This window comes from Ursus arctos, unplaced genomic scaffold (assembly GCF_023065955.2).
Source record: "Ursus arctos isolate Adak ecotype North America unplaced genomic scaffold, UrsArc2.0 scaffold_33, whole genome shotgun sequence".
Taxonomy (NCBI): Eukaryota; Metazoa; Chordata; class Mammalia; order Carnivora; family Ursidae; genus Ursus; species Ursus arctos.
In genome coordinates, this window is record NW_026623019.1 from 4,950,823 (window position 1) to 4,975,528 (window position 24,706).

Sequence of the window (24,706 nt, forward strand, 5' to 3'; positions counted from 1 at the left end):
TCACTTCTACCCACTAACTCTTACTTTGGGCTTGCTAGTAACTGCTATGGACTGTTAAAAATTTAAGGCGTGTGTGAATTTATCTTTTCAAAGTAGATATTTTCAGGTTATTATTAGCAGCAATTCCACATAACCACAGACCTCAAGTTCCAGTCTAACAAGTCTAAGATCATCTGTACTGTGTCATTTACGTACCTGGCTGGGCACAGAATAGTGACTAAAGAGAACAACTTCAGAAAGGAACGTGTGAAAGCATTTTTATTTCGACCAACCTAAACAATTTCCAAATAAATGAACTAGAACTAAACCTTACAACTGTGAAAGGACACGACTCCCCCGAGGACAGCCAAGGTAACAAGGTAACAGGCCTAAGGAGACCCGCACTTACCAATCTGTAGAGGCCCATCGGTCTACTGCGTGCAGCCCCGTCTTTATGTTCTGTAACATCTCTCCATCCACCTCTGAAGACTGGATGAGAACCACAATCTGGTTGATTACTGAGGATTCTCTAAGAATCAGGCCTATGACAATGCACCAGTCTAGACATCCTGCCTCCATGAAGATATGCAGCAAGTATCTACAGAGAAGCAGAAACAGGAAGATCGAAGCTCAGAGGGTACTGCAGATGTAGAGAAGGGCAGTCGTTATCAGGAGAGCAGTTCCAGTAGCCTATTTGCCCAAATACCCTCAGTAGGCATTCTGTGCTTCCAGGACGCTGAGGAACTCACCGAAGCTGGACCTGGGATTTGTGAGGCCCCTTACTCGCCAGCTCCATGGAGATGTGTTCTAGCTCTGACTGAGTCAGACTGAGTGTGGAGAAGTTTTCATCTACCATCGTCCAGTCTCCATCCACCATGGAGCTACTTTCAGTCAAGTCTGTGGCGGAACCAATACTGCATTCATCACCTGAGGAAAAAGTGCCGAAAGTTACAAACGAGCTTCATGTAGAAAATACATTTAATTTCAAATATTAGTGGTTTCTCACATGTTGATTTCTGCTCAGAATTTTGAAACCCAAATGTTAAATCAACTGCTAAAATTCCCATGCTATGTTAACAGTAGGAGGTATTTTTAAGACAACAATTGTTAGATAACCAGACATTATGTGCCTTTGGATGGGAAAACACACTACCACCTATGTAGCAGTCTTGCCTGCCTCCAAAAAAATCTAGCTATCATTTGATCAGGTCTTTAGATTCAATTACTAATTTATAAGAAATACAGAGGAAAGTGTTAAACCATGAAGATGCAATCACCAAAATTCATATTTTGAAAAAAATCACGGGAGCAAGTTTCATCAATGACTAAACAGCAAGGGGTTAAAAAAAAAAAAAAGTGGGGGGGGGGCACCTGGGTGGCCCAGTATGTGACTTGGGTTTTGGCTCAGGTCGTGATCTCGGGGTCATGAGATCAAGCCCTGCGTTGGGCTTCACGCTCAGTGCAGTCTGTTTGAGACGTGCTCTCCCTCTGCCCCTCCCGTCCATATGCTCTCTAAAATAAATAAGTAAATCTTAACAACTACAAAAATGGTGGAGAGAGAAGCAATCATTTTTTAAAGAAAGAATTAACCACAATGTGTGAACCTTATCTGGATCTGGTCCTAACCATAAAAAAATTTATGACATTATGAAACAATTGAATTCGAATACTTACCAGATATTTAATGATATTAAGGAATTACTGTCAAGTATTTAGAGGGATGATAATGGAGTAACTTTTTTTAAGAGTCCTTTTAAAGATACATACTGAAATATTCACAGATAAAATATATCCTGTCTTGGATGAAGTTTAATAATACCGGAAGGGATCAAACAAAATTTGGTCATGAGTCGGTAATAGCTGAAGCTGGGTAACAGATACATGGGGGTGGGGGTAAGGGTTCCATGATACTATTATCTCTAATTTAAAAATATATTTCAAATGATCTCTCTAAAGAGTTTTCTACAAAAAAAAAAAAATGCAAGCAATGATATCACCTCATGTCTCTTAGGATGGCTACTATAAAAAAATAAAACAAAAAACCCCCCAAATCCCCAGCAAATAAAGTACTGGCAAGAACGTCAAGAAATTGGAACCCTTCGTCAATGTTGGTGGGTTGACAGTTCCTCAAAAAATCAAAGAATAGCCCTGTGATCTGGCATTTCCACTTCTGGAATATATGTATATACCCCAAAGAGCTGAAAGCAGCATCTTGAAAAGCTCTCTCAACTCCTATGTTCATTGCAGCAAAAGATGGAAGCAACCAAGTGTTCATGAGTGGGTAGACGGATAAACAAAATGTGGTGCAGACACACAGTGCAGTGCTACACGGCTTCAAAAAGGAAGTCAGTTCCCACATCTGCTGCAACGGACGTGAACTCCGAGAACATTATGCTAAGTGAAATAAGCCTGAATCACAGGAAGACAAACACTGTATGATCCTACTCGTATGAGGGATCTAAAGTAGTCAAATTCATGGACACAGAAACTAGAGCGGTGGCTGCCAGTACCGGGGAGGGAGGAATGGGGAGTTGTTATCTAACAGGGATAGAATTTTAGCTTGGCAAGACAGAGCTCTGGAGGCTGGCTGAACAGCAATGTGAATGGACTTGACCCCACTGAACTGTATACTTAAAAATGGCTAAAGTTGTACATATTATGTGCATCTTCTACAATTTAAACAAAAGTAATGGAAGCTGTAAGCTTCTCCACGTAGCGGAAGCTCAAAATACGGTGCTGACAGACTAAAAATCAAACGCCGACCAAGTGCTGGGCCGTGAAGGACACTGCAGACAGTCAGGCTAACTGCTGCTGACGCTCCCTGTACCCGTACAAGCCTCAGCAGCATTTGTCACCTGGAAGCTTCTTCAACCTGAAACTCCACTAAAACTGTAAGAGCAGAGGAGAGCAGAGGCTGGCACCCACTTTTGGTAAAGGGTGGGACAGTGAATTAGGCTTTGAAGACTAAGAGGCAAAATGAACGATATTACACAGGAACTTGCAAGAGAGAGAAAATTTCTACAAATTTTTATCAGTAAAATAAAGAGAAGATAATGGAGTACAATTTTTTATGATCCATGTCTACTTACGAGAAGAATGGTATTCTTTACACGGAGATAACACTTTGCTTACTTGAAGTTCCAAGTTAGTGTTTCTGTATCATTAAAATCAAGTGCACAGTTCCATCTGTTAGTGCTGCTCTGTAATGAGTTTACCTATCTCACTCATCCAAAATAAATACGGCAAAGTATACTTAAGGCCAGGGTGGCCTTGTTCTAGAAACTATTCACCTCTCTAGCAGGTTCTAATGACTAATCCTCAAGGACGTGTCTGGAAGGGGTGAAGCTCTATTTCTGAAGTGCTACGGCACAAAAACCTTCCAAAGGAACTACGGAAAAGCTAGGATTTAAAGTAACATTTACCTTTATTAGATAAAGGTGACAGGAAGGCGTCTTGCATTTGTGGTCCATGCGACGAGGCCGTGTCGATCTCATGATGGGGGGGGCCGATGTTGCCGAGCCAGCTCTGACTTCGTTGAACATGAGAGACACCCGCGTCTATCTCAAGGTTTAAAAAAGGGTCCGCTGATTGGGACTTTAACAGCTGCTCTCCCACTGCAAAGCAAGCCCCGAAACAATTCAGAAGATGCACGCACCACCATTCCCAACTCCGTTATTTCGGCTGCTTTCCCTGCTACTCCCGAACACTGACAGTTCAGAGGCAATTACACCCCCTCGTCCACCCAGAAACCAGGGAAGCGAGACACAGTCAACTGACATCATCCTGTCTCATTAGCACTAAACAGAATTTACTCTGTTCATCTTTTAAGTGCTTTTCCTTGGTTCTTAAGATGAGAGGAAGTTTCCAAATGTCACAATAAAAGGTTTTTGTTTGGATTTTCATGAGGAATAGTAATTAGAACAGTCTTTTTTGCAAGACCTGGACTAAAAATCTTTATCTTTTAATTCTTCTCTCACCAAAATAGTTTCACTTTGTCTTCTCCTAGATTAGAAGACAGCCCAAACTCTCAAAGATGCATTTTTACCACTTCTCTGGAATGTCCTGTCAGATAAGTCACAACATAGCCAGTTCCAAAACTTCCCACAGTTAGAAACGCGTGGTAGCTCCTATATTCAGCCAACTTTCATCTCGTTGATCATCCCAGATCAAGTGACACGAGCCTACAATTACCTGTTCGGTATTTTCCATTCTTGAAAGGAGAACTGAGAGAAGAGGCTGGGATGATGGGAAGCGGCCACAGGAAATCTTTGTGGAGTCTCTTCAGGGCCAGCACAAAGTTGTCCACCCGCGCGGCCCGAGTGCGCTCCTTGCACAGCCAGCTAATTAGTTCAAAGCCCAACTGGGCTGCAAAGCAGCCGAGGTCCTTCAGCCGAACTTCTTCCAAGAGACGCCGAGCGTGTCTCCAGAGCATCATGTCAATGTACATGTTCTCAGCACAGTCACTGTCCTTGCTCCATCTGTAAGTAGGAAACAAGAAAGCTGCAGAAAAGGTGTTCGCGAATGCTTCACACGGTTCTACGCAGCAGCACTGACAGCGCGGAGAAGGAGGTAAGAGATCCAAGATCCAGCTCTGAGTGAGTGAAGACAAACGATCAGGGCTTTCCTCCGTGTGATACCACGGGCCGCTGAACAACACCCGGCACACGGCAGGCTCTTAAAACATATTTGTAGAATGGAAATAGGGAAGAGGGAAGAGGAGATGGACAAGACCAAACCAGGAGGAGGGTGGTGATGGGTTGAAGGAAAGAAAGGGAGCAAATAATGCTGCGTCTGAAGAACCCAATGAAAACAGGCGAGGAGACCAGATCAAAGAAACTGAGACAGGAGACACAAAGCACAAGGAAGTCTGTGCACGGGAGCGGGGGATAAGCAGACACACGGATGGATGACTGACGCTGAAACACGTACAACGTGACGACACGCAGTCTGTCATCCCTCACTATCCGGGCTGCGGTGGGCTGACTGGTTTGGTAACTGGGCCATGTGGTGCCTTCTCTGAGAGACAGTCCTGGACGACTGTCTGGATTCAGATCTTGGCTCTGCCAACTCACTACCTGTGTGAACCTACCCAAGCTTACTTTCTGGGCCTCTGCTTCTTCACCCACACAGTGTGGTCAACAACCGTGCCTACCCCTGTAAGCTGTAAGCGCTTCGAACCGTGCCTGGCGCGCACCGAGCACTTCATGTGGACTGGCCGGTAATCACGTCCCGTGCGGGCACAGCCGAGAAGCTGCTGTTTGTAGTGTGCTGTGGTTGCATTTTACTGTGTGTGCAGATGCTGGGAGCAAGGGTGGTACAGATGACTGTGGTAAAAAAAGTAGTAAAATGTCATGACCAAAAACGTTCAGCAAGTTCTCCTAATGTGTCAGGCACTGTAGTAACAATGAAAACAGAATATAAAAGAAAGGATGAGAAGAGAGAAAAGACAAGAGCTTAGAACATGTAACAACAGAGGAAGGAACACAAGGACCTCACAAACCAGAGGAGATTCTATTTTATAATGTTTAGTAGGAGTTCACAGTAACCTCTCAGGAGGCAATAACCCATCTATGGGTGATGCAGATCTGTCTTCAGGATACACTTCCTCTTGGCTCTCCCACTGTTGAGTCACAGGAGAGTCAAGTACCTGGGGACTAAATTTTTTCTCGTTTTTGTCACGAGGTAGAGTTAGAAAGATAAAACTATGGACTATAAGAAGGCTTTTGGATTAAGTGCAGAATTAATTATCTTCCTCTTTATTCTGGTCCTCTATTATCAGGGTAATTTGAAGTGAGCTACCTTCAGAATGGGTACACAAGACCTACTCTAGGACAAGGGACAGAAACTGTACAAAGAGTAAAAAAGTGAACTTTGGAGGACAGAAGAAGGGAAGCATTTTGTGTAATCCTCAAGCCTTTTGGAAATGGAGAAGGAATTGCATTTGATCAAATGGTTGTTTTCATAAGATCCAATTTTACAAATGCCCTGAAATGCAACATGTGTCATTGAATGCCCTAAAAGTGATAACAGCTCGTGATTCTTTTACCTTTTTCCAGAAGGACCAGATGGCATACTCAGTGTTTTCTGTAAGCTGAATTTACTAGCAGGAACATTCTCAGCTGACTGGGATAAACTGATGCTTCGATTCCTGAAGAACTCAAATCCACCGCTTGAACTGGGTTCCTAAGATTACACATGATGTGAGGTACAGTTAGAGAAAGAAGCCATGTCGGTGTATGGTCTAGAGAGGCTGTGCGATTTTGCAACCCACCTGAGCGGTGGGTGTGGATGGAGGGGTCTCAGATTCTCCAGAGCCAATGGCTTTAAGGAATCGAATCATGTGTCGACACAGGTCCCATTTGCCTTGTTCCAGGGCTGTGTTGAACAGAAGGGTGGCATGCTGCCTACTTACTGCTGGGACTTCCATATTCTACAAAAACAACCAAACACAAGCATTCCTTTTATACGGCAGTGATTTGGGAAGTATGAGCAATTCTTTACCTCTAGGACTTCTATACCAGAGAGGGAACGCAGCTACACCTCTGTAAGGAATGTGTAACAGTAAGAATAAAAGGATCAATAGAAAGTATCCCGCACGGAAAAGCGAGGCCAACACCCCGCTGGCGTACTGGAAATTAGGATTTTCTAAACTCCCACTACACCTCAGATACCTCACATAAACCTGACCCACGTTCTGTCTTCCCTGGCTGCTAGCGACTCTGCCGAGCGGTTATGCCGTTCCCATTTTACAGATGAGGAAACGGAGTTCAGTCACTTGCTGAAGACCAGAAGAAAAGCAAGAACACAAGTCTAATCTGCCTGACTCCCAAAGCTCAGGTCCCCCTCTTGTGGCAGTTTCGGAGGCTGTGACGAAAGTACTCAGCTCTGGGCAACAGTATGTAGGACTGCTACCCAAAGAGCGTCCTCGCGAATTCTTTCGCCAGCTTCACCACACCGCCTGCCTTGGCCTTCGGGGAGAGGCACCTCGCAGGCAAGTTCAACCGTAATTATCTGACAATCCATGGCCACGCTGGAATCCTGATACAGAGAGAGTGTCCAATCCCAGTGCGTGGCAGATCACTGCAAGTCTAAGGGGTGACCTAAGACAAAACAGAGCTGCATTTACTTTGTTTCTATTTTTATCATTCTGTGGCTTTTTTAGACGAGTCAGGGAATCACAGACATTCAGGGCCATCCCACCTCTGCTGGACTATCTCCTCTGGCTTCAATCAGCTGTCATGAAGCAAGGAAGCGGATGAGAAACGTGCTTCAGGCAGAGTTTAAACCAAGTTTACGGTTAGCTTCTTATATCAATGAAAACAACTTTGCAATAATTTGAAAGCACTGCTAAGTGTAGCCTGTCAAATCTGTATTGGACTGATAAGAACAACTATCAAGCCCTTTTGTCAAATATATATAATGACACAGATTTTCAGGAGTCTCCAAGAACCCATTATTTTGAGAAGACCCGTGTGCGACGCGGGTAATTACTGTGGCAGGTCTGCGTTTCCTCAGCTTGCTGCTGGAAGCCTAACACGAGGTGTGCTGCCAGGAGGACCCAGGCTTTAACCAGAGTCCCCTCAGCAATTCCGCACCAGAAGGAAACAAATCTATTACTGAGAGAGGCTCAGACGAACAGCTCAAATTAGCTAATATTGGCTCAAACTCGCTAATATTCAACATAATTCTTTAGTATTATTTTTCCTCTATAATACATGCATGTTATTCTATGTATTATACTACACAGAACAGAAAACCGGACTGCATGATCCTCTGAACACCACCATTGTCGACACAGGACCTTTCTTCCCTCCCCCCGCCCAAGTTTAAGCTCATTAATTCTTGTACTTTACAAGAAGAGAACTGTTACCTGTAAGATAATAAGGTAGGAGGCAGCTGTGTCCAAATCCTGAGCCATCAAACATTCCTCAAACAAGTCCTTGGGGTTTCCAACGGCTGCAAAAAGGTAATTCCACAGGGCATATTCAGTCTTCCTAGCACAATGAACAACTGTCTGCAGGAAGAGGGGGAACTCGGTGATAAACTTTGCCACAGTGGGCAGCAGCGGGTCGGGAATGGGCTCCCGTGAGGTAGCTTCTTCTTCCAGCACTTCGTGGAGCATGAGCTCCAGCACATGAGGGAAGTAAGGTAAAGCGGCGCAGGACTGGGCTAGGAGCAAGGCCTGCTCCCCAAGGTTCCTGACCAGCAGCTGCCGCAGAATGTGGTGGAGGTAGATCTGCGAGGTCCTCTCCACAACACAGTAAGGGAAGAGCACCTCCAGCTGCTCCCGAGCACTGTTCCGAGTGTACAAAGAATCATAGAGTAAAGTGTCATTGACAGCACCGAGGACTAATGCGTCTTCAAACAGAACAGCCAGGGGGTAAATATTGATGTGAAAGGGCAGCATGATCCGCTGGGACAAGAAGGAATGGGGCTTTCGGTGATCCCTGGGGAAGAGAGGGAGCCACACTTTCATCCCTGCACCTCCACAGCTCAGCCAGAGGGCCTCCAGAAGGTGACGCTTTTGTTTATTTGCTCGACACGTAGTCCAGACATTCTCAACAGACTGGGCCAGGACCACGGGAGGACAGAATGGCAGCTGGAGAAGCAAAGACAAGAATTCATTTTTTTCCTACTAAATTTGTACATTCTGAAGTTCCTTGGCACTAATTTCTTAAGTCTTTTAAAATGATAAGCACAACTTCTTTTGGGAAAATTAGGGGACTCTATTTAGAATTAGAGTCAAGAACAGTACCCTGTCTTTCAAAGTATGTGTATTTAATTCTAAAAACAAGACAAAACCAAACCAAAAAAACCCCACAAACTTCACCAATTTATCCTACTTTCCCATTAGAATTAGCAAATAATAATGCCTAAGCAATAACATCTGGAGTACGGAACATTTTATTATTGTTTCAGGATGTTCTTATTCACCCCTTACCAACAGTCTTAAACCTGGAGGCTTAAAGACTGTATTATATACTTTCCCAGTTTCCAAGTCACAAGAGCATACTCTCCTCTTAAATTCTTTTATTCCTTCATCACTAATGTTCTACGTCACTTGCACGTGACTCACAAGTTTCCTTTGGTTAGGGTTACTGTCCTTCTCCCGGATCTGAGGGCCTGATCTGTCCCTCTGCATCATGATGAGCTGTCCTGCAAGATTCAGCATAATGCTCTCTGCATCACGAGCCTGAAAAAAAATTGGATTCAAGCTAATATGTATGTTTTCAGCATCTCCCACCAACTCTATATGGTTTACGGGTGAAACCAGCACCACCCTTTACAGAGCGTGCGCCACGTCCAGCCATTCTGTGAAGTGACGTGGAGCCCAAGCTGCCTTCTGACTAGGGCGCAGCAAACCTCACCACAATGCAACTAAGGAACGTGAGACTGACGGCAGAGCTGAATTATCCTGACGGAACTAGGAGAGCTTCACAAGTTCACAGAAAGAGAGCTCACTTCAGCCACCTACCTGACATAGCCAGAGAAGGCTTACAGGGTGAGGTGGGCCTGAAAGGATGAGGACGCGACACACGGGAGGAAGGAAAAGGGCTGGCTCTCCAGCTGAAGACACCTCTGTAAATGACACTGAGATGGAAGATCTCTTTTGGGAAAGTGAGAAAAATCTGACCAGATTAGGAATATCATGAGAAAAATGCTGGATGACAACAGACCTTCAAAGAAGGCTTGGAAAGCCAGGTTAAAAAAAAAAAAAAAAAAGGAAATAAGCCACTACCTGATTCTTGAAGAAGGGAGTTATTAAAATTCTGAGTTATTCAGGATGGCTTACTCAGGAGAGGCAGACATCACAGGTGTTGACTTCAGGAATGAATCAAATAGTCTGTCCTTTCATTATTGAACATTTCAATCAAATCCTAAACTAGAGAGCCGAACATGTCTCCCCATTAAACCTTCTCACCTGCCTGGAAGTTGAAAAGCTTTGTTCCAAAGCGAAGCTCAGATACAGTCTTTTTCACTTGTAAAGAGAAAGAGCACTTGGATTTACAAAAATAAAACAAACAAAAACAACTGACTGATGCCCTAGGCATGAAAGACATGAAAAGAGAACTGAACTGCAGGTGATTTCAGGGTACTGCACCCAGATGGCTGCTAGAGAAGGTGAGGTTACCACTGGATGAAGTTACAAGCAGAAGTTAAGGAAGGGAAAACTGAGCAGTTTCATTTCATTGCTCATGAAATTTGAAAGAATCTTAAGACTTGCAAATAAAAATGTGAGAGATGACTGAAGTACAGACGAACATACCAGAATCAAAGTGAGGCTGGGGAACTGAAGGAGTCAGATGAACTTTCTGAAGCAAAGTATGCCACGCTGAAGGCAAGCAGGGCACCAGGAGAGCGCAGTGTCACAAAAACCAAGGAGGAAAGAATTTTAGGAAGGAAAGGGTGATTACTCCGAAGCTGTGAGATGGTGTCCCAGCCTGAGGCCTGCTGGCAGGCTGAATTTAAGCTGCCGTTATCATTTAGGGTTCAGTCAGGAAAACAGCAGGCACCCTACATATTCTGTTCTCAAAACAGTTACACAAAATGCTCTTCTGTCCTGCCTTCCAGACACTCCCAGGACTGTGGATAAGAAATGGCAAGAGGGTCCAGAAGATTCACAGGTTTTGTCATTCATTCTGGTGTTAGGCCACATCCAGGTAGGTGTAAGTGTAATAACTGATGTTAATTTACAAAAAAGAGAAATAATAAAAAAATCGCAAAATCCCCAAGCAACTGTCACAAATCCAAAAAACCTTCCTTGGAAAGAAGTCTTTGGCTCCCCACTTAGCACATAATGACATGAAAACTAAAGATCTGAATACCTTTTCACAACACATGAGAAACAACATGTTACTTCAAGGTAGGAGAAGGAAAAATGGAAATTATAAGGTGCGCACAACTCTAAGAACTGGACGGCAGAGGACAGAGAAAAATCAAACACACAAACCCGAGTCAGAAGAGAGTGACTGCGGACTGGCGCAGACTCCACAGCACTTTTCAGAGACCTTCAGAGTAGCCACTGCAGGCACCGCAGCGGGACTCAGGTTCACAATGACCAGTGGGCAGTGTGAAAACGGTGAACTTCACTACATTTGACATGATCTTATTACACAAACAAACCCCCTTCTCTTTCCTTCAGTTGTATTCATGCGTTCAACACTTTCCATCACTATTAAGCATGAAGAACAGGGGAGTCCAACAGCACTTTCCAACCATTTTAATGAGCTTTCCAGAAACTTAACATTAAAGCAGGGACTATCTGTATCCCCAAAAATGCTAACTTTGAAAGAATCAAAGATATCTTCTCTTACCCTAAAAATATCCCTAGTAGATATTCTTATTATGAGTTTCAGAGACAAGGAGCCTAGTCTCATGAGGGAGGCCATCTCACTGATAAAACAATTTTCATTGTTACGTTTTTTTTTTTTTTAATCTTTAGTATGAAATCAAGACCTGCCTTGCTGTAGCAATCTTGGTCTTGCCTCTGTGCAAGATGTTATCAATTTCCTATTGTATTTCAACTTTCTTAATGTAAATTCAAGCTAGTTAACATATAGTGTAGTATTGGTTTCAAGAGAATTTAGTGATTCATCACTTATATATAACACCCAGTGCTCATCACAAGTGTCCTCCTTAATGCCCGTCACCCAGTTACCCCATCCCCCACCCAGCCTCAGTTTGTTATCTATATTTAAGAGTCTCCTATGGTTTGCCTCCCTCTGTTTTTGTTATTTTTCCTACCCTTCCCGTGTTCATCTGTTTTATTACTTAAATTCCGCATAGAAGTGAAATCCTATTTGTCTTTCTCTGACTTATTTTGCTTAGTATAACAACCTCTAGTTCCATCCACACCACTGCAAATGGCAAGATTTCATTCTTTTTGATGGCCGAGTAATACTCCCCCCCCCACACACACCCCACCTCTTCTTTATCCATTCATCAGTTGATGGACATTTGGGCTCTTTCCATAGTTCAGCTATTGTTGATAATGCTGCTATAAACAATGGGGTGCATGTGCCCCTTTGCATCTGTATGTTTGTATCCTTTGGATAAATACCTAGTACCGTAACTGCTGGGTCATAGTAGTGCATTTGCTACGTCTATTTTTAACTTTTTGAGGAACCTCCATACTGTTTTCCAGAGTGGCTGCACCAGTTTTCATTCCCACGAATAGTGCGAGAGGGCTCCCCTTTCTCCTCATCCTCGCCAACATCTGTTGTATCCTGCGTTGTTAATTGTAGCCATTCTGACAGGTGTGAGGTGGTATCTCATTGTGATTTTGACTCGTATTCCCCTGATGAGTGACGTTGAGCATCTTTTCATACGTCTGTTAGCCATCTGGATGTCTTCTTTGGACAGTGTCTATTCACATCTTCTGCCCATGTCTTAACTAGATTATTTGTTTTTGGGGTATTGAGTTGGATAAGTTCTTTATAGATTTTGAATACTAACCCTTTATCCATTTGCAAATGTCATTTGCAAATATCCTCTCCCATTCCATAGGTTGCCTTTCAGTTTGGTTGACTGTTTCCTTTGCTCTGCAGAAGCTTTTTATCTTAATGAGGTCCCAGTAGTTCATTTTTGCCTTCGTTTCCCTTGCTCCAGAGACATGTCCAGCAAGAAGTTGCTGCAACCGAGGTCAAAGAGGCTGCTGCCTGCTTTCTCCTCTAGGATTTTGATGGTTTCACATTTAGGTCTTTCATCCATTTTGAGTTTATTCTTTCATGTGGTATGCGAAGGTCGTCCAGTTTCATTCTTCTCCATGTGGCTGTCCAATTTTCCCAGCATCATTTGTTGAAGAGACTTTTTTCCATTGAATATTCTGTCCTGCTTTGTTAAAGATTAGTTGACCATATAGTTGAGGGTCCATTTCTGAGTTTCTGTTCTGTTCCATTGATCTATGGGTCTGTTTTTATGCCAGTACCATGTCTTGATGATTACAGCTTTGTAATATAGCTCGAAGTCCAAAATTGTGATGCCTCCCACTTTGCTTTTCTTTTTGAACATTACTTTGGCTACTCGGGGTCTTTTCTGGTTCCATACAAATTTTGGAATTGTTTGCTCCAGCTCTGTGAAAAATGCTGGTGTTATTTTGATAGGGATTGCACTGAATGTGTAGATTGCTTTGGGTAGTATAGATGTTTTAAAAATATCTGTTCTTCCAATCCAAGAGTATGGAATGTTTTTCCATTTCTTTGTGTCGTCTTCAGTTTCTTTCACAAGCGTTCTATAGTTGTCAGCATACGCATCTTTTACCTCTTTGGTTAGTTATTCCTGGGTATCTTAGGATTTTGGGTGCTATTGCAAATAGGATCGATTCCTTGATTTCTCTTTGTGCTGCTTCATTATTGGTGTATAGAAATGCAACACCTTTCTCTACAAGGATTTTATATCCTGTGACTTTGCTGAATTCCTGTATCCGTTCTAGCAAATTTTTGGTGGAGTCTTTGGGTTTTCTATATTGAGTATTATGGAAGTCCTAGCCTCGGCAATCAGACAACAAAAAGAAATAAAAGGCATCCAAATTGGCAAGGAAGAAGTCAAACTGTCACTCTTCATAGTCAATTTACTTCTTAATCTGCTCTTTACCACATTAGATCTCTCCTCTTTGTGAAAGGCTTTTTTTTTAAACTTAATTCCAGTACACTTAACATGCAGTGTTATATTAGTTTCAGGTGGTGTATAATACAGTGATTCAACATTTCCATACAACACCGGTGCTCATCACAGTGCATTCCTTAATCCCCATCATGTATTTCACCCATCCCCCCACACCCACCTCTCCTCTGGTAACCATCAGTTTTCTACAGTTAAGGGTCTGTTTCTTGGTTTGTTTTTGGTTTGTTTTTGGGTTTGTTTTTGCTCATTTGTTTTGTTTCTTAAATTCCACATATGAGTAAAATCATATGGTAATCATCTTTCTCTTATTTCACGTAGCATAATACTGATTCATCCACGTCATTGCAAATAACAAGACTTCATTCTTTTTATTTATTTTTAAAGATTTTATTGATTTAAGAGAGAGTGCCAGTGAGCATGAGAGAGGGGAGGGGCAGAAAGAGAAGGAGAAGCTGACTCCCGCTGAGCAGGGAGCCTGACGTGGGACTGGATCCCAGGACCCCAGGATCATGACTAGAGCCAAAGGCAGAAGCTTAACTGACTGAGCCACCCAGGTGCCCCTTTCATATCCGAGTAATATTCCATACTGTATATAGACCACATCTTCTTTATCCATTCATCTATCCAAAGACACTTGGGCTGCTTCCATAATCTGGCAATTGTAAATAATGCTGCAATAAATATAGGGGTGCATGTATCCCTCTGAATTAGTGTTTTTGTATTTTGGGGGGTAAATACCTAGTAGTGTGATTACTGGATCATAGGGTAGTTCTATTTTTAACTTTAACCTCCATCCTATTTTCCACAGTGGCTGCACCAGTTTCCATTCCCACCAACATTGCAAGAGGGTTCCTTTTTCTCCACATCTTTGCCAACACTTGTTTGCGTTTTCTATTTTAGCCATTCTGACAGGTGTGAGGTCCTATCTCACTGTAGTTTTGATTTGCACTTCCCTGATGATGAGTGATGTTGAGCATTTTTCATGTGTCTGTTGGAAAGGCCCTCTTAAAATGGGGTACCCAGTACTACTGGTGCCACTGACTGCCCACTGTTATCTGGGATATACAAGGAGTCCCTTTATTTTCCCTAATATGAAAACTTCAAACATGAGAAAGAAAGCTTCAGAGTATAGAGAATTGTACAATGAACCCCCATATTCCCATCAACCAAATTCACAATTACTCAAGATTTTGCCACATCTGCCCATCTATCCTTTTTTTCCATTTATTTTGCTAAAGTATTTTATTATTTTTTTAAAGATTTTATTTTTTAAGTAATCTCTACATCCACCATGGGGCTTGAACTCACAACCCTGAGATCAAGAGTCACCTGCCCCACCAACTGAGCAAGCCAGGCACCACTATACCAAAATATTTTAAAGGAAAATATCATGCCGTTTTACTCCTATACTGTGCAACTCTAAAGTACATGGATATTTGCTTATAAATCACAGTGCCAGTACCACATCTAATAAAATCTACAATTATTCCTTACTGTCACCTCTCAGTGCATACTCAGTATCTCTAATTGCTTTAATAGTGTCTTTTTATAGCCAGTTTGAATCAGGATACAAATGAACTTAAGCACTGCATTTGGTTGTGATGGCTCTAAAGAATTATTTAGAAGGGTCTCCCCCCTTACTTTCCCCTCCCCCCGCCACATTATTGACTTGTTGCTGTCCTACAGAATGTTCTACATTCTGCTTCCTCGTGGTGTTAAACTAAAACTCTACCCCTGTATTTCCTATGAATGAAAATTGATCTAGAAGCTTGATTTAATTCAGGTTCAGTGTTTTGGGCAGTAATTCCTCATGTGAACTTTAGGATGCATCACCCCAGGAAGCATGCCACACCTGGTTCTGCTACTTGTAGTAATGCTAATGTTGATTAATAAGGCTTAGATATGGCCACCTGATCCCCTCATTGTAAAATTCCCCACCAACCTTTCATCTGATGGCTTCATCCAATCATGATCACTATCCGAATCAGTTATTTCCTTAGGGGCAGCAAAATGGTGATTCTGTAATTCCTACCTTCCACATCTTTTAGCTACAATTCTTCTGTAAAACAGAACTTTCCCTTATCATCTATGACTCTCCGGCTACCATGAAATATAGTTTGCAGAGGAAATGAGATCTAGATTTTGAAGTAGATGAATGGAAGTGCCTTAATAGGAAGTAAAAGACAGACTGGGAAGACAGAGATGACAAATAAATCTACAGAGTTATAAATCTACATAGTTATCTTTTGAAAATGGGTTCCACACCAACACGAAATTTGGAAACCATCCATGTAACAGAAGGAGCCTTGGAATTGGAAGTTACACAACTTCATGGGTTTAACCAGAAACTACAGCATTATTTTCTTTCCTTATAGCTGACTAATCATGGAGTTCTCTATATTTTATATTCAATATTCCACTTCTTTCCTTCTTTTTCACTGCCAGGTTTAGGTCACTGACAGCCTTCATTCAGATCATTACAGTGGCCTCCCAGTTACCCTCCCTACATTCAGTTTTGTCCTACTCTGGTTCATTTCCCCCCCCTTACAGTTAGACTAGACATAACAAAGCTTACATCTAGTAATACCCGGCTTAAAACACTTTAGACTTTAAGACAAAGTCCAGTCACTCTGAAGTTCTTCCAGTTCCCTGAATGTGTCATTTTTCTCTCTTACTGACGGGCCTCTGCACTACTGTTCCCACTGATCTGAGATTCCCACTCTTTACTTAGGTAACCACCTGTCTTCAGGCTATAATTTAAATGGTACAGAAATCTCTGACTGTTTAGACTATTTCAGGTTTTCGTTCTAAACTCTTACAGTGACCTATACGACTTTCTGGTACACACATCATGATTATAATTATGCATGTGATTATTTCTTTATTGTCTGAGAAGAAACCAAGTTTGTTTAGTTTGCCACTGTAACCCAGCATCTTCACGCAAAGCATATTTAGACACTTGATATTTATTTGCTGAACAAATAAACAGTTCCTGGTACCAACTTAAAATGCTAAAAACTGAGATGAAGCTCTAAAGAGCTCTGATGACGGAACGGTACCTGCTGTGGCATTTTCAAGGTGATTCCATTCTCTGTGCTCACTGAAGTCAGAGTGACAGATACTACCAGGAAAGGGTGAGGAATGTAGCGTGACATGGACACTTCTTGAAGAACCTGAATACCAGCAGTAGTATTCGGACTGCAAAAAAAAAAAAAGAGAGAGAGAGAAAGATACCCACACACCTCAACATCAATGCTAACAAGTTTTTTGTTTTCCTTTCTTTTCCACTACGAATAGAATTAGATTTCATGCTTTTGGGGGATCCAAATGGCTTCTACCTATCATTCCCTCCCCCTCAAGTATCCTTCAAGCAGTAGACTGGTAAGGTTGATATATCCGAAGAATATGTATGGAAATAAGGAAGAAAGAAAGGGAATACAATGTAGAAGGGAAGAAAAAAAACTAGGACAACTAGGAAAGGAAACTAGGAAGGAAAAAATAGGAACAGTTTAGTTGGTTGAGAAAGGATATGGGTTCTTTGAGAGGCTAGTAAAATTTCTTAATTTCTATCTTCACAGTATTCCTATAATCACTAAGCTATTTCAGCAAATACACACTTCATGGCTATTTTAAAAAAGAAACAAACACGTATCACAAGAGCAAAATAAAGCTCAGGAGGTGTGGTCTAAATGCTGCAAGCCGACCAGATGCCCAGAAGAATGCAGGCAACACACAACAGCACCAGGGGCTGCCAGCCCTTCCTGCCGCAGACCACAGCCATCTCCCTCAGTGGGGACCAAGTGAGTCTGCTAAGGACACGCTTCCCAAGGCCTTAGGCCAGTGGAACACGTTCAAATTTCCCCAAGTGTCCAGAACATTACGATAGTTACCACTTGTTTTCCAGGCTGTGAAAAAAACTAGTACCTAAGCTATCCCACCCCAAACCAGTTTTTTTTTTCCCCCAAAGAAATCCGAAAGAGCAGATTAAGAAGTTAGTGCAAGTTATTTATCTAGGTGGCTAAAAAATAACTACATGAACATCACTAAATATAACATTTACTTTTTTAACTTCTAAAACAAAGGAAACTAAACATAAAATTAGAATAACTTTTAAGAAAATAAAAACAACAGAGGAAGCACGATACGCAGAAGCAAAAAGTGACTTGTTGCACGCTCCACGCTTACCCATCAGACTTTCTTTCAATACTGTATAGGCAGATCGAACAGTCTGCTCTAAATACTATCACCACGTCCCGGAAGACACTAAGCAGTAATGTTTCTGCTTGTGCTTTGGTGATGTGAGCAAAGGCGTTGTCCAGGTTTGATGTTCGCAAGTAGACTCTGAGCTGAAGAACAAAGAAATAAAGAAAACTGTAAAAACAAGACGACTAAATACTTTAGACATGCTGTTTTTTATCTACCGACTTCTTTTCAAGTAAGAGAAGTTTTAAGACTAATCTGAGCATTACCAATAAATGGATAATGTTTATAATTTCACAGGAGGGTTCAAATAACCAAAAGATGAAGCGGTTAAAGTTGGGAATGTACTATGAGGCGGCGCTCCTTCTACAGACCTGCATATCCAGACTTGATAAAAGTAGACCAACACTTTCTAAAAACATAAACATACAAATCAATAAATTAATAAATCTCTAAGGGCAGCCATCCTTAGAAACTTCTCTGTTTTGAACAACTTTTGTTATTTACAAACTTCACAGGGAATGTCTAACAGCTAAATTCCTTAGAAAAAGTTATCTCAGAAGTTCTGATTATCCCTTTAAAAAAAACTTCCTTAAAAGTAGTAACCTGGTATGAAAGTCTCATTTGGGTAAAAAAGCCAAATGCCAAATTCTTGATCAAAAAATAAAATGTTTTGTTCAATTTCCAAAAGTTATATTTATATTAAACCAGATAGTGCTTAATATATATTAACTTAAAATATAAAAATCTGTTATCTCTGAAACAAAAAAAGCCTTACCTCCTCTTGACGGTCACTTATGTTATAACATGCCAGGACAATAAAATCATTCCACCAGGCTAAGCCACCAGTCACAATCATATTTTGCTCCTTAAAAGATAATTAAAAAAACCATATTTACCTTTATTTATATGCTGCCAGAAATTACAATAACACACTTACAAAATATTCCTAAGCAAATAATGACAGCTCAAATTATTTCTGCTCTACTCTCTATCCCCCCAATTCAGTGTTACTCTGGGCCTTTATTAATGATTCACAGCCTATCTTGGAAAAACAAACATTTCTGTAAATAACTGGATACCACGTAGCATCATTACTCCCTTATTCAACAGACTTTGGTGTAAAATCCGGCTTTACCATTTATCAGCTGCTTGACTCTGAATCTTAGTTTCTCTTTTACAAAATGGTAACAACAGTGCCCTCTCTGGGTTATGAAGGTCAGTGAGGCCGTTGAAGTGCACAGCAGGCTGCTGCTGCTGCTGCTACACGTTAGTCCTTGTCTTTTCCTTTTTGATTCTTGCAAAATCCAACTGCACATGTTTCTGTGCTACCCACATCTTAACATCACACACAAACAAGCAGGAAATGATCTCAAATTCAGTGGAAATTTGTTCTGACCACATCTGATAAACTCAACATGGAATGGAACAGTAAATCCTCAAGTTAAAAACAAACCAACAATCTCAATACAAAATCCTTTATCAAATACCAAGTACTTCATCAGAACTGACCCTCAGATGTAATCCAACATCATTTTTAATATTTGGTAATATTTTTTAATAACTAAATAGTGGCTTAGAGTTATTTCATATGGTAGTTCTCTTATACTCTAAGAAATCAGTTTTTAATTTCAAAAAGACTAACCTGGGTAATGTTTCCAAAAAGTTTCCATTTTTTGGTGAGTAAAGAGTAATGTGCAAAACCAAACTTGCCAACCACAGCAATATTCTGTCCGAGCTTATCAATAGCTGAAAACTAATTTAAAAAAAAAAATTAAGAACTCTTCCTTGCAAACCTATATACTTAATATTAAGTATAAAGAGCTTAGCATTGTTGCATCAGGCAAATAGACTACTAATAAATGTTTGCTAAGTGAATTAAATGTAAATGGCTAAATTAAAAAATCTGAGTATTTACACAAGTTACATCACACCAAATTATAGATGTTAATATGCTAACAATGTACAAGGGATCAAGTATTAAAATTTTACTAATATCAACACACCCACTGAAAAAGGCTCAATTCCCAGAATGCCTCTTTACAGCAAACACTATCCAATAAAAAGTAACACCAACAAAGTAACAAATAACTCACCCGTATAGGCCAATTGCTCTCTAGATAGGTGTTGGAAATCTACAGAAAATAATACATCAGTTTGGTAAGACTTCCAAAACGTATTTAAACTTAAGGCACTTAAAGCATTAATGTCACAATCTGAGATTCATTTTCCTGTACAACGTTTAAAGTGTTCCCGAATAGTGGGGATTACTAGCAGAGTATTTGGAATTTACCGTGGAAATGCTAGCCCATTATTTCACATCTCCTGTCTTCACCATTTCACTATGAGTGGCCAGACATCAGGCTTTCCTACGCTGCTTTTTCTCTACACTGTTTTTATTTTAAATATTGAACATGCAGTAAGTACAGACTGACAAAAGAGTTTTAGAGAACCAGCCGTGAGGGCAAGCAAGAGTTATAGAAATGAAGAGTCTGAAAGCCTCAGCAAGAGTTTTGCTTGTGCTTTTTAATGGAGGTATTATTACTTTTATGTCTTCTGATTAAAATAGCAAAATACTGCGTATACAATTTAAGCAATATAAAAATGTACAAAGTACAAAATGAAATTCTATCATTGCTCCAGGGATAACCACTGGTTAGTCTTTATTCTCTCTCTAAACATCCATACACATGTAAGTGTGTCTAAGCTACTGTTTTTTACTGGGGTATTCAACCTACTCATCGGTAAGAACTTTGCGTTACAGGTATTAACTCTTAATCCGCAATGTAAGTAGGAAATATACCTTCCTCCCAAGTCTTCTTACATCTCTGTACATGGTGTCTTTGTGTCACTCTAACAACAATTTTAAGCCTAGAAGACTCTTCCATAAGATATCAATGTCGATGAAGAAAATTCTAGCTTTACCAAGACTGACCTCTCCACTAGCCTACTGATTAAGCAGTTTTCATGAGCACGTGGTGAGTGTGGTGTGAAACTTAACAGAATGACAGACAGAACAAGGGAAAAACGCTTCTGTTCCTGGAATAAAAGAACCTCAATTTATTCAAATTCATTTTCACTGTACTCCAGGTATTATGTATTTTTAAAAAAGAAAGCCAAATTAAAAAGCCAGTACAATGCAATCAAATCCAATAAGATTCTTTGTATAATGTGAAGACAAAACAAAAATCAAGTAAAACTAATATGCTGAAAACATCTGTATTAACCTTCATAAAACCTACTCGTAAAACTATCTGTTAGATTTCACTTATTATCTAGTCAACCTAAAATCTAAATAAATAAACAGCTTTTGGTTCTGTTGTTAGAAGTTCTCAACCCCAGTGCCGGTTTGTGGAAGCCCGCCTTGCAGAATTAAAGGTAACAACGTCATGACATATGCTTGAAAAAGGCTTCACTCATATCTTAACAGATACGCTGAACCACGCAGAGCATTTAACAAAGTTCCCCTGTGATGGGTGACATCACTTCAGGAGCATGGTAATCTGAGGTAACGATCAGATGGTGACAGAAGAATTCAAAGTAGTTTTGTGCAAGCCTGTTAAGTGGATTCTGTGTTTGGATGAAGAAAATCGAAATAGTCACTTCTGAAGAAGGATGTCCCTGGAGTATAACTGAGCCAGCCACCAGAACACTGAGAAGAACTCCCACTTCCCCTGAACCCTGGTGTTTCCTATGTATGAAACATGCGGGCGTGTAAAGTGTGAGCTGGGGTCTCACTGCCAACATGGATTCCAACTTGAAGGGTTTCTAACCATGGGCACCAAGGTTAAATTTTATCATACAGTCCACACTCTAATGAATCTATAGGAAAGAAAAATTATTCTTTTAACCTCTAAAAATGTAACAGGTGACACAAACTACAAATGATTTCAAAGCTCAAGTTTAAAATGAAGCTTTACTTCTGATGCAGTTGTGTGTCTGAAGATGCTATGAAATGAAAAGTGAAAAAGAACTTTCATTTTCCCTAGTAGGTCATTTATTGATCTACGTGTCACCTGAGCTTTGAGCTCTACCCCTAACACTGAGAACAGGAAATGGCAGAAGAAAGGCAAGCAGAAGCTGATGAATCACGAAGAAGTCAGATCAGGACTGCAAACTCAGGGCACAAAAGTCACGCCACACCACGCCACCAGGAGCCTGAGTGCTAAGGTACAGAATCTCTATTCTTAACATCTTAGGAATGATTCCTCAGTTTCTCAAAACACTCTCAATCTACCTTTTTTCCCCTCTTTAAAGTCATTTTGCTAAGACCCTGTCTCCCACCTAGGCTGCTTTTGTCTGTCACTGGTTAAGACTGTGAGAGCCATCCTCCTAGCACACCTGATCCATGCCAAACACCACACCTGATACACCTGAGACTCGGAAGGACTGCAAATCATTTATAAATGAAAGAGCTTTTCAAATCTCTCTGTTGACATCCCTAGCATGTTTTGTGAAGCTTATTTTTTCCAAAGAGTTAGCCAGGTTAAGTATAAAACCAACATTTCAGAACATGCACCTTTCAGAAATAAATGTTTATTATCATACAAAGTACTGAGTATTAAAATAAATGGCAGTCCAAGAAGTAATACACCCTAAAACCATGAGGGTGTTGTTTTAATTTCACATTATTTATGCTCCATTTGTCAACAAACTACTCTCAAAATTTTAAAAATATGTAGCTAGGAAAACTAAATTTAAAAACACACACACGCACACACGCGAAAAGCACCATTTCTACCAGCAGCTACCAACCCTGCTGCTGCTAAGTATGTATGTGTATTAAGTTAAAGGAAAAAAACACATTTAACACAGAATCTTCTGATCAGGAAACTAGTAAGTGTAAGGTAGAAGGTCTAAACAAATAAACGAAAAATCCCGCTGTCTACATGAGGAACAGAGAAGCAGAATTAGTTGGAGCTCATTTGATGAATTCTAAGCCGTGTAAGAATACAAAATATGAATTGCGTAAACAAAGTCACTTTGATGGAGGATGTGGGCATTTATCCCAGACAAGAGCATATGTTGAAGGAGAAATTAAACAGCCACCCGTGTTTCTTCAGGGAATCATTACTAATGGTAAAAAGCCCAGAAAGTAAAGCATCAGCATTATATGGACACTGTAAACCACCAAACCAAAACACTGCCATGATGCTGCACTGACGCATCTGACTGGAGTGCCAGCAAACAAAGCACAGGGCAAACTGTAATAAAACGCTGCCTATTTCAATAGGCACATTCTAGGTCTTAGCTCAAGGTCAATAGTACATTACACGATTTAACATTTAATACCTAGAAGTCTTACGACAGGTTAGACTGTTACTTTACGTACAGCAAGGATAAGTCTGACACTACTTAGGCACGACACTGCTCTGCTATGTGACCCCGGGCAAGTCACCTAACTCCTCTGAGTCTCAGTTTCCTCAATGTAACAAATCCAGTTGGACTACATGATCTCTACGGTCCTTCCAGCTCCAAAAATTCTATGAGTCTATTATAACTTAATTGTTTTGGGAACAGAGCTCTGACATGATTTTTATTAGCTTTAAGGAAAGTAAAAAAAAAAAAACTAGGTAAAGCTAGAGTCAGACAAGTTCATCTTTCTGAATAGTTTCGATATCTAAAGAACAAAATCACAAAAGAATCCTGCTCATACCTACTTTGTCTAAAGTGGTAAAATTTGTGTGATACACTACTAATATGGGATATTTCAGAGATGGCTAAGAATCACAGAATCACGGAATTTTTGAGCTGGAAGGAAATTAGATTTTTGTTATTGCCTGATGGATTTTTGAGTTCCAGACCTACCTTCTTTGATCCTCTGCTCTACTTGGCTCTCTGGCAACACAGACCTGGCTAGGCAGAACTGGCATTGATGCTAGGTCAGTGTAGAATGAATAGTTCAAAGTATGGGGAAATGAAAATAGCAGAGGAATGGCTATAGGAGAGAAGGGAGCAGTGGAAAATTTTAGTCAAGGAGGCAGCCGATGCAGTTTAATTTCATAACTGTTACTACTTATCAAATGGTATGCACACTGTTTGATTTTATGAATTTATTAATGTCAGTTAGATACATTTTCTTTGCGTGTACACCACATGTCAGTGCAGGAAACACTCCTCCTTCAGCGTTTCATATACTGACCATTCGTGTCTCTCATCATCTCCACTCAAAGTCAACTGAAAATAACATGGGAACTGAATGAGCTAATAAAGGAACGGCACAGAATGGAGAAGGGGGGAGGTCAAGAATTGTGGAAACAGAACCCAACGAAAAGAAACCAATGCAAGAGCAGGCTCTGATGGACCTAAGACACTTTGGTATCAGCGGGGAAAGGAAGACACTCAGGACTTCTACAGTTGTGAACGAAGTTTCTTCCAAGAAACTTCAATTTATTGATTTACCCAAATTAATTTTATTTGGTATCAAAATTCAGAATTGATTTCCAAGTCAAATGCCAATTTATCGGAATTATTAAAAGAAATTGCTAATTTAAAAGTTATACCAGAATGAGTAAGTGACTTGGGAACAAGATTTATGTAATAATAAAATTATTAATAATGAGGATCTAGAGTGTGACTGCAAGTCTGCAATTTGGATTTAAAGTCAGGAAGTTAACCTCAACATGTACCCATTAGGACTACAAGGTCAGCTGCCCAGGGTCCTAATCGACACTGTCACTTTCCATGAAATCACTACACTTTTGCCTATGCAAATCCGCAGAGCTAAATTTATACCAAAAAAGGCGGGGGCGGGGGGGATGGACAGACGAAGTACTATAAATTTGTGCTCATTCAGAGGGCAAAGCATAAACTTGCAGTTTTTAGACTAGTGGGCTTAAAGCAGGTGGGGATCCATGCTACATCAGTGGCAAGAAAGGAAGAAGAAGACAGGAAAGCAGAAAAG

General features: G+C 40.8%; 1 protein-coding gene across 7 annotated transcripts in view; it reads right to left on the reverse strand.

Annotated features, from left to right (window-relative positions):
* RIC1 (RIC1 homolog, RAB6A GEF complex partner 1) overlaps positions 1–24,706 on the reverse strand; it is a 144,027-nt gene that overhangs the window by 12,299 nt on the left and 107,022 nt on the right. For all 7 annotated transcript variants that reach the window (XM_048218390.2, XM_048218389.2, XM_048218388.2 and 4 more), the window contains 13 exons: positions 19,899–19,937; positions 19,448–19,558; positions 18,581–18,670; positions 17,788–17,948; positions 16,662–16,800; positions 9,056–9,172; positions 7,850–8,578; positions 6,251–6,409; positions 6,026–6,162; positions 4,171–4,457; positions 3,402–3,593; positions 729–906; positions 389–577 (listed from right to left, as the gene is read on the reverse strand). In XM_048218390.2, coding sequence (XP_048074347.1) covers positions 389–577; positions 729–906; positions 3,402–3,593; positions 4,171–4,457; positions 6,026–6,162; positions 6,251–6,409; positions 7,850–8,578; positions 9,056–9,172; positions 16,662–16,800; positions 17,788–17,948; positions 18,581–18,670; positions 19,448–19,558; positions 19,899–19,937 — 2,528 coding nt within the window. The remainder of the gene's footprint in view (positions 1–388; positions 578–728; positions 907–3,401; positions 3,594–4,170; positions 4,458–6,025; positions 6,163–6,250; positions 6,410–7,849; positions 8,579–9,055; positions 9,173–16,661; positions 16,801–17,787; positions 17,949–18,580; positions 18,671–19,447; positions 19,559–19,898; positions 19,938–24,706) is intronic.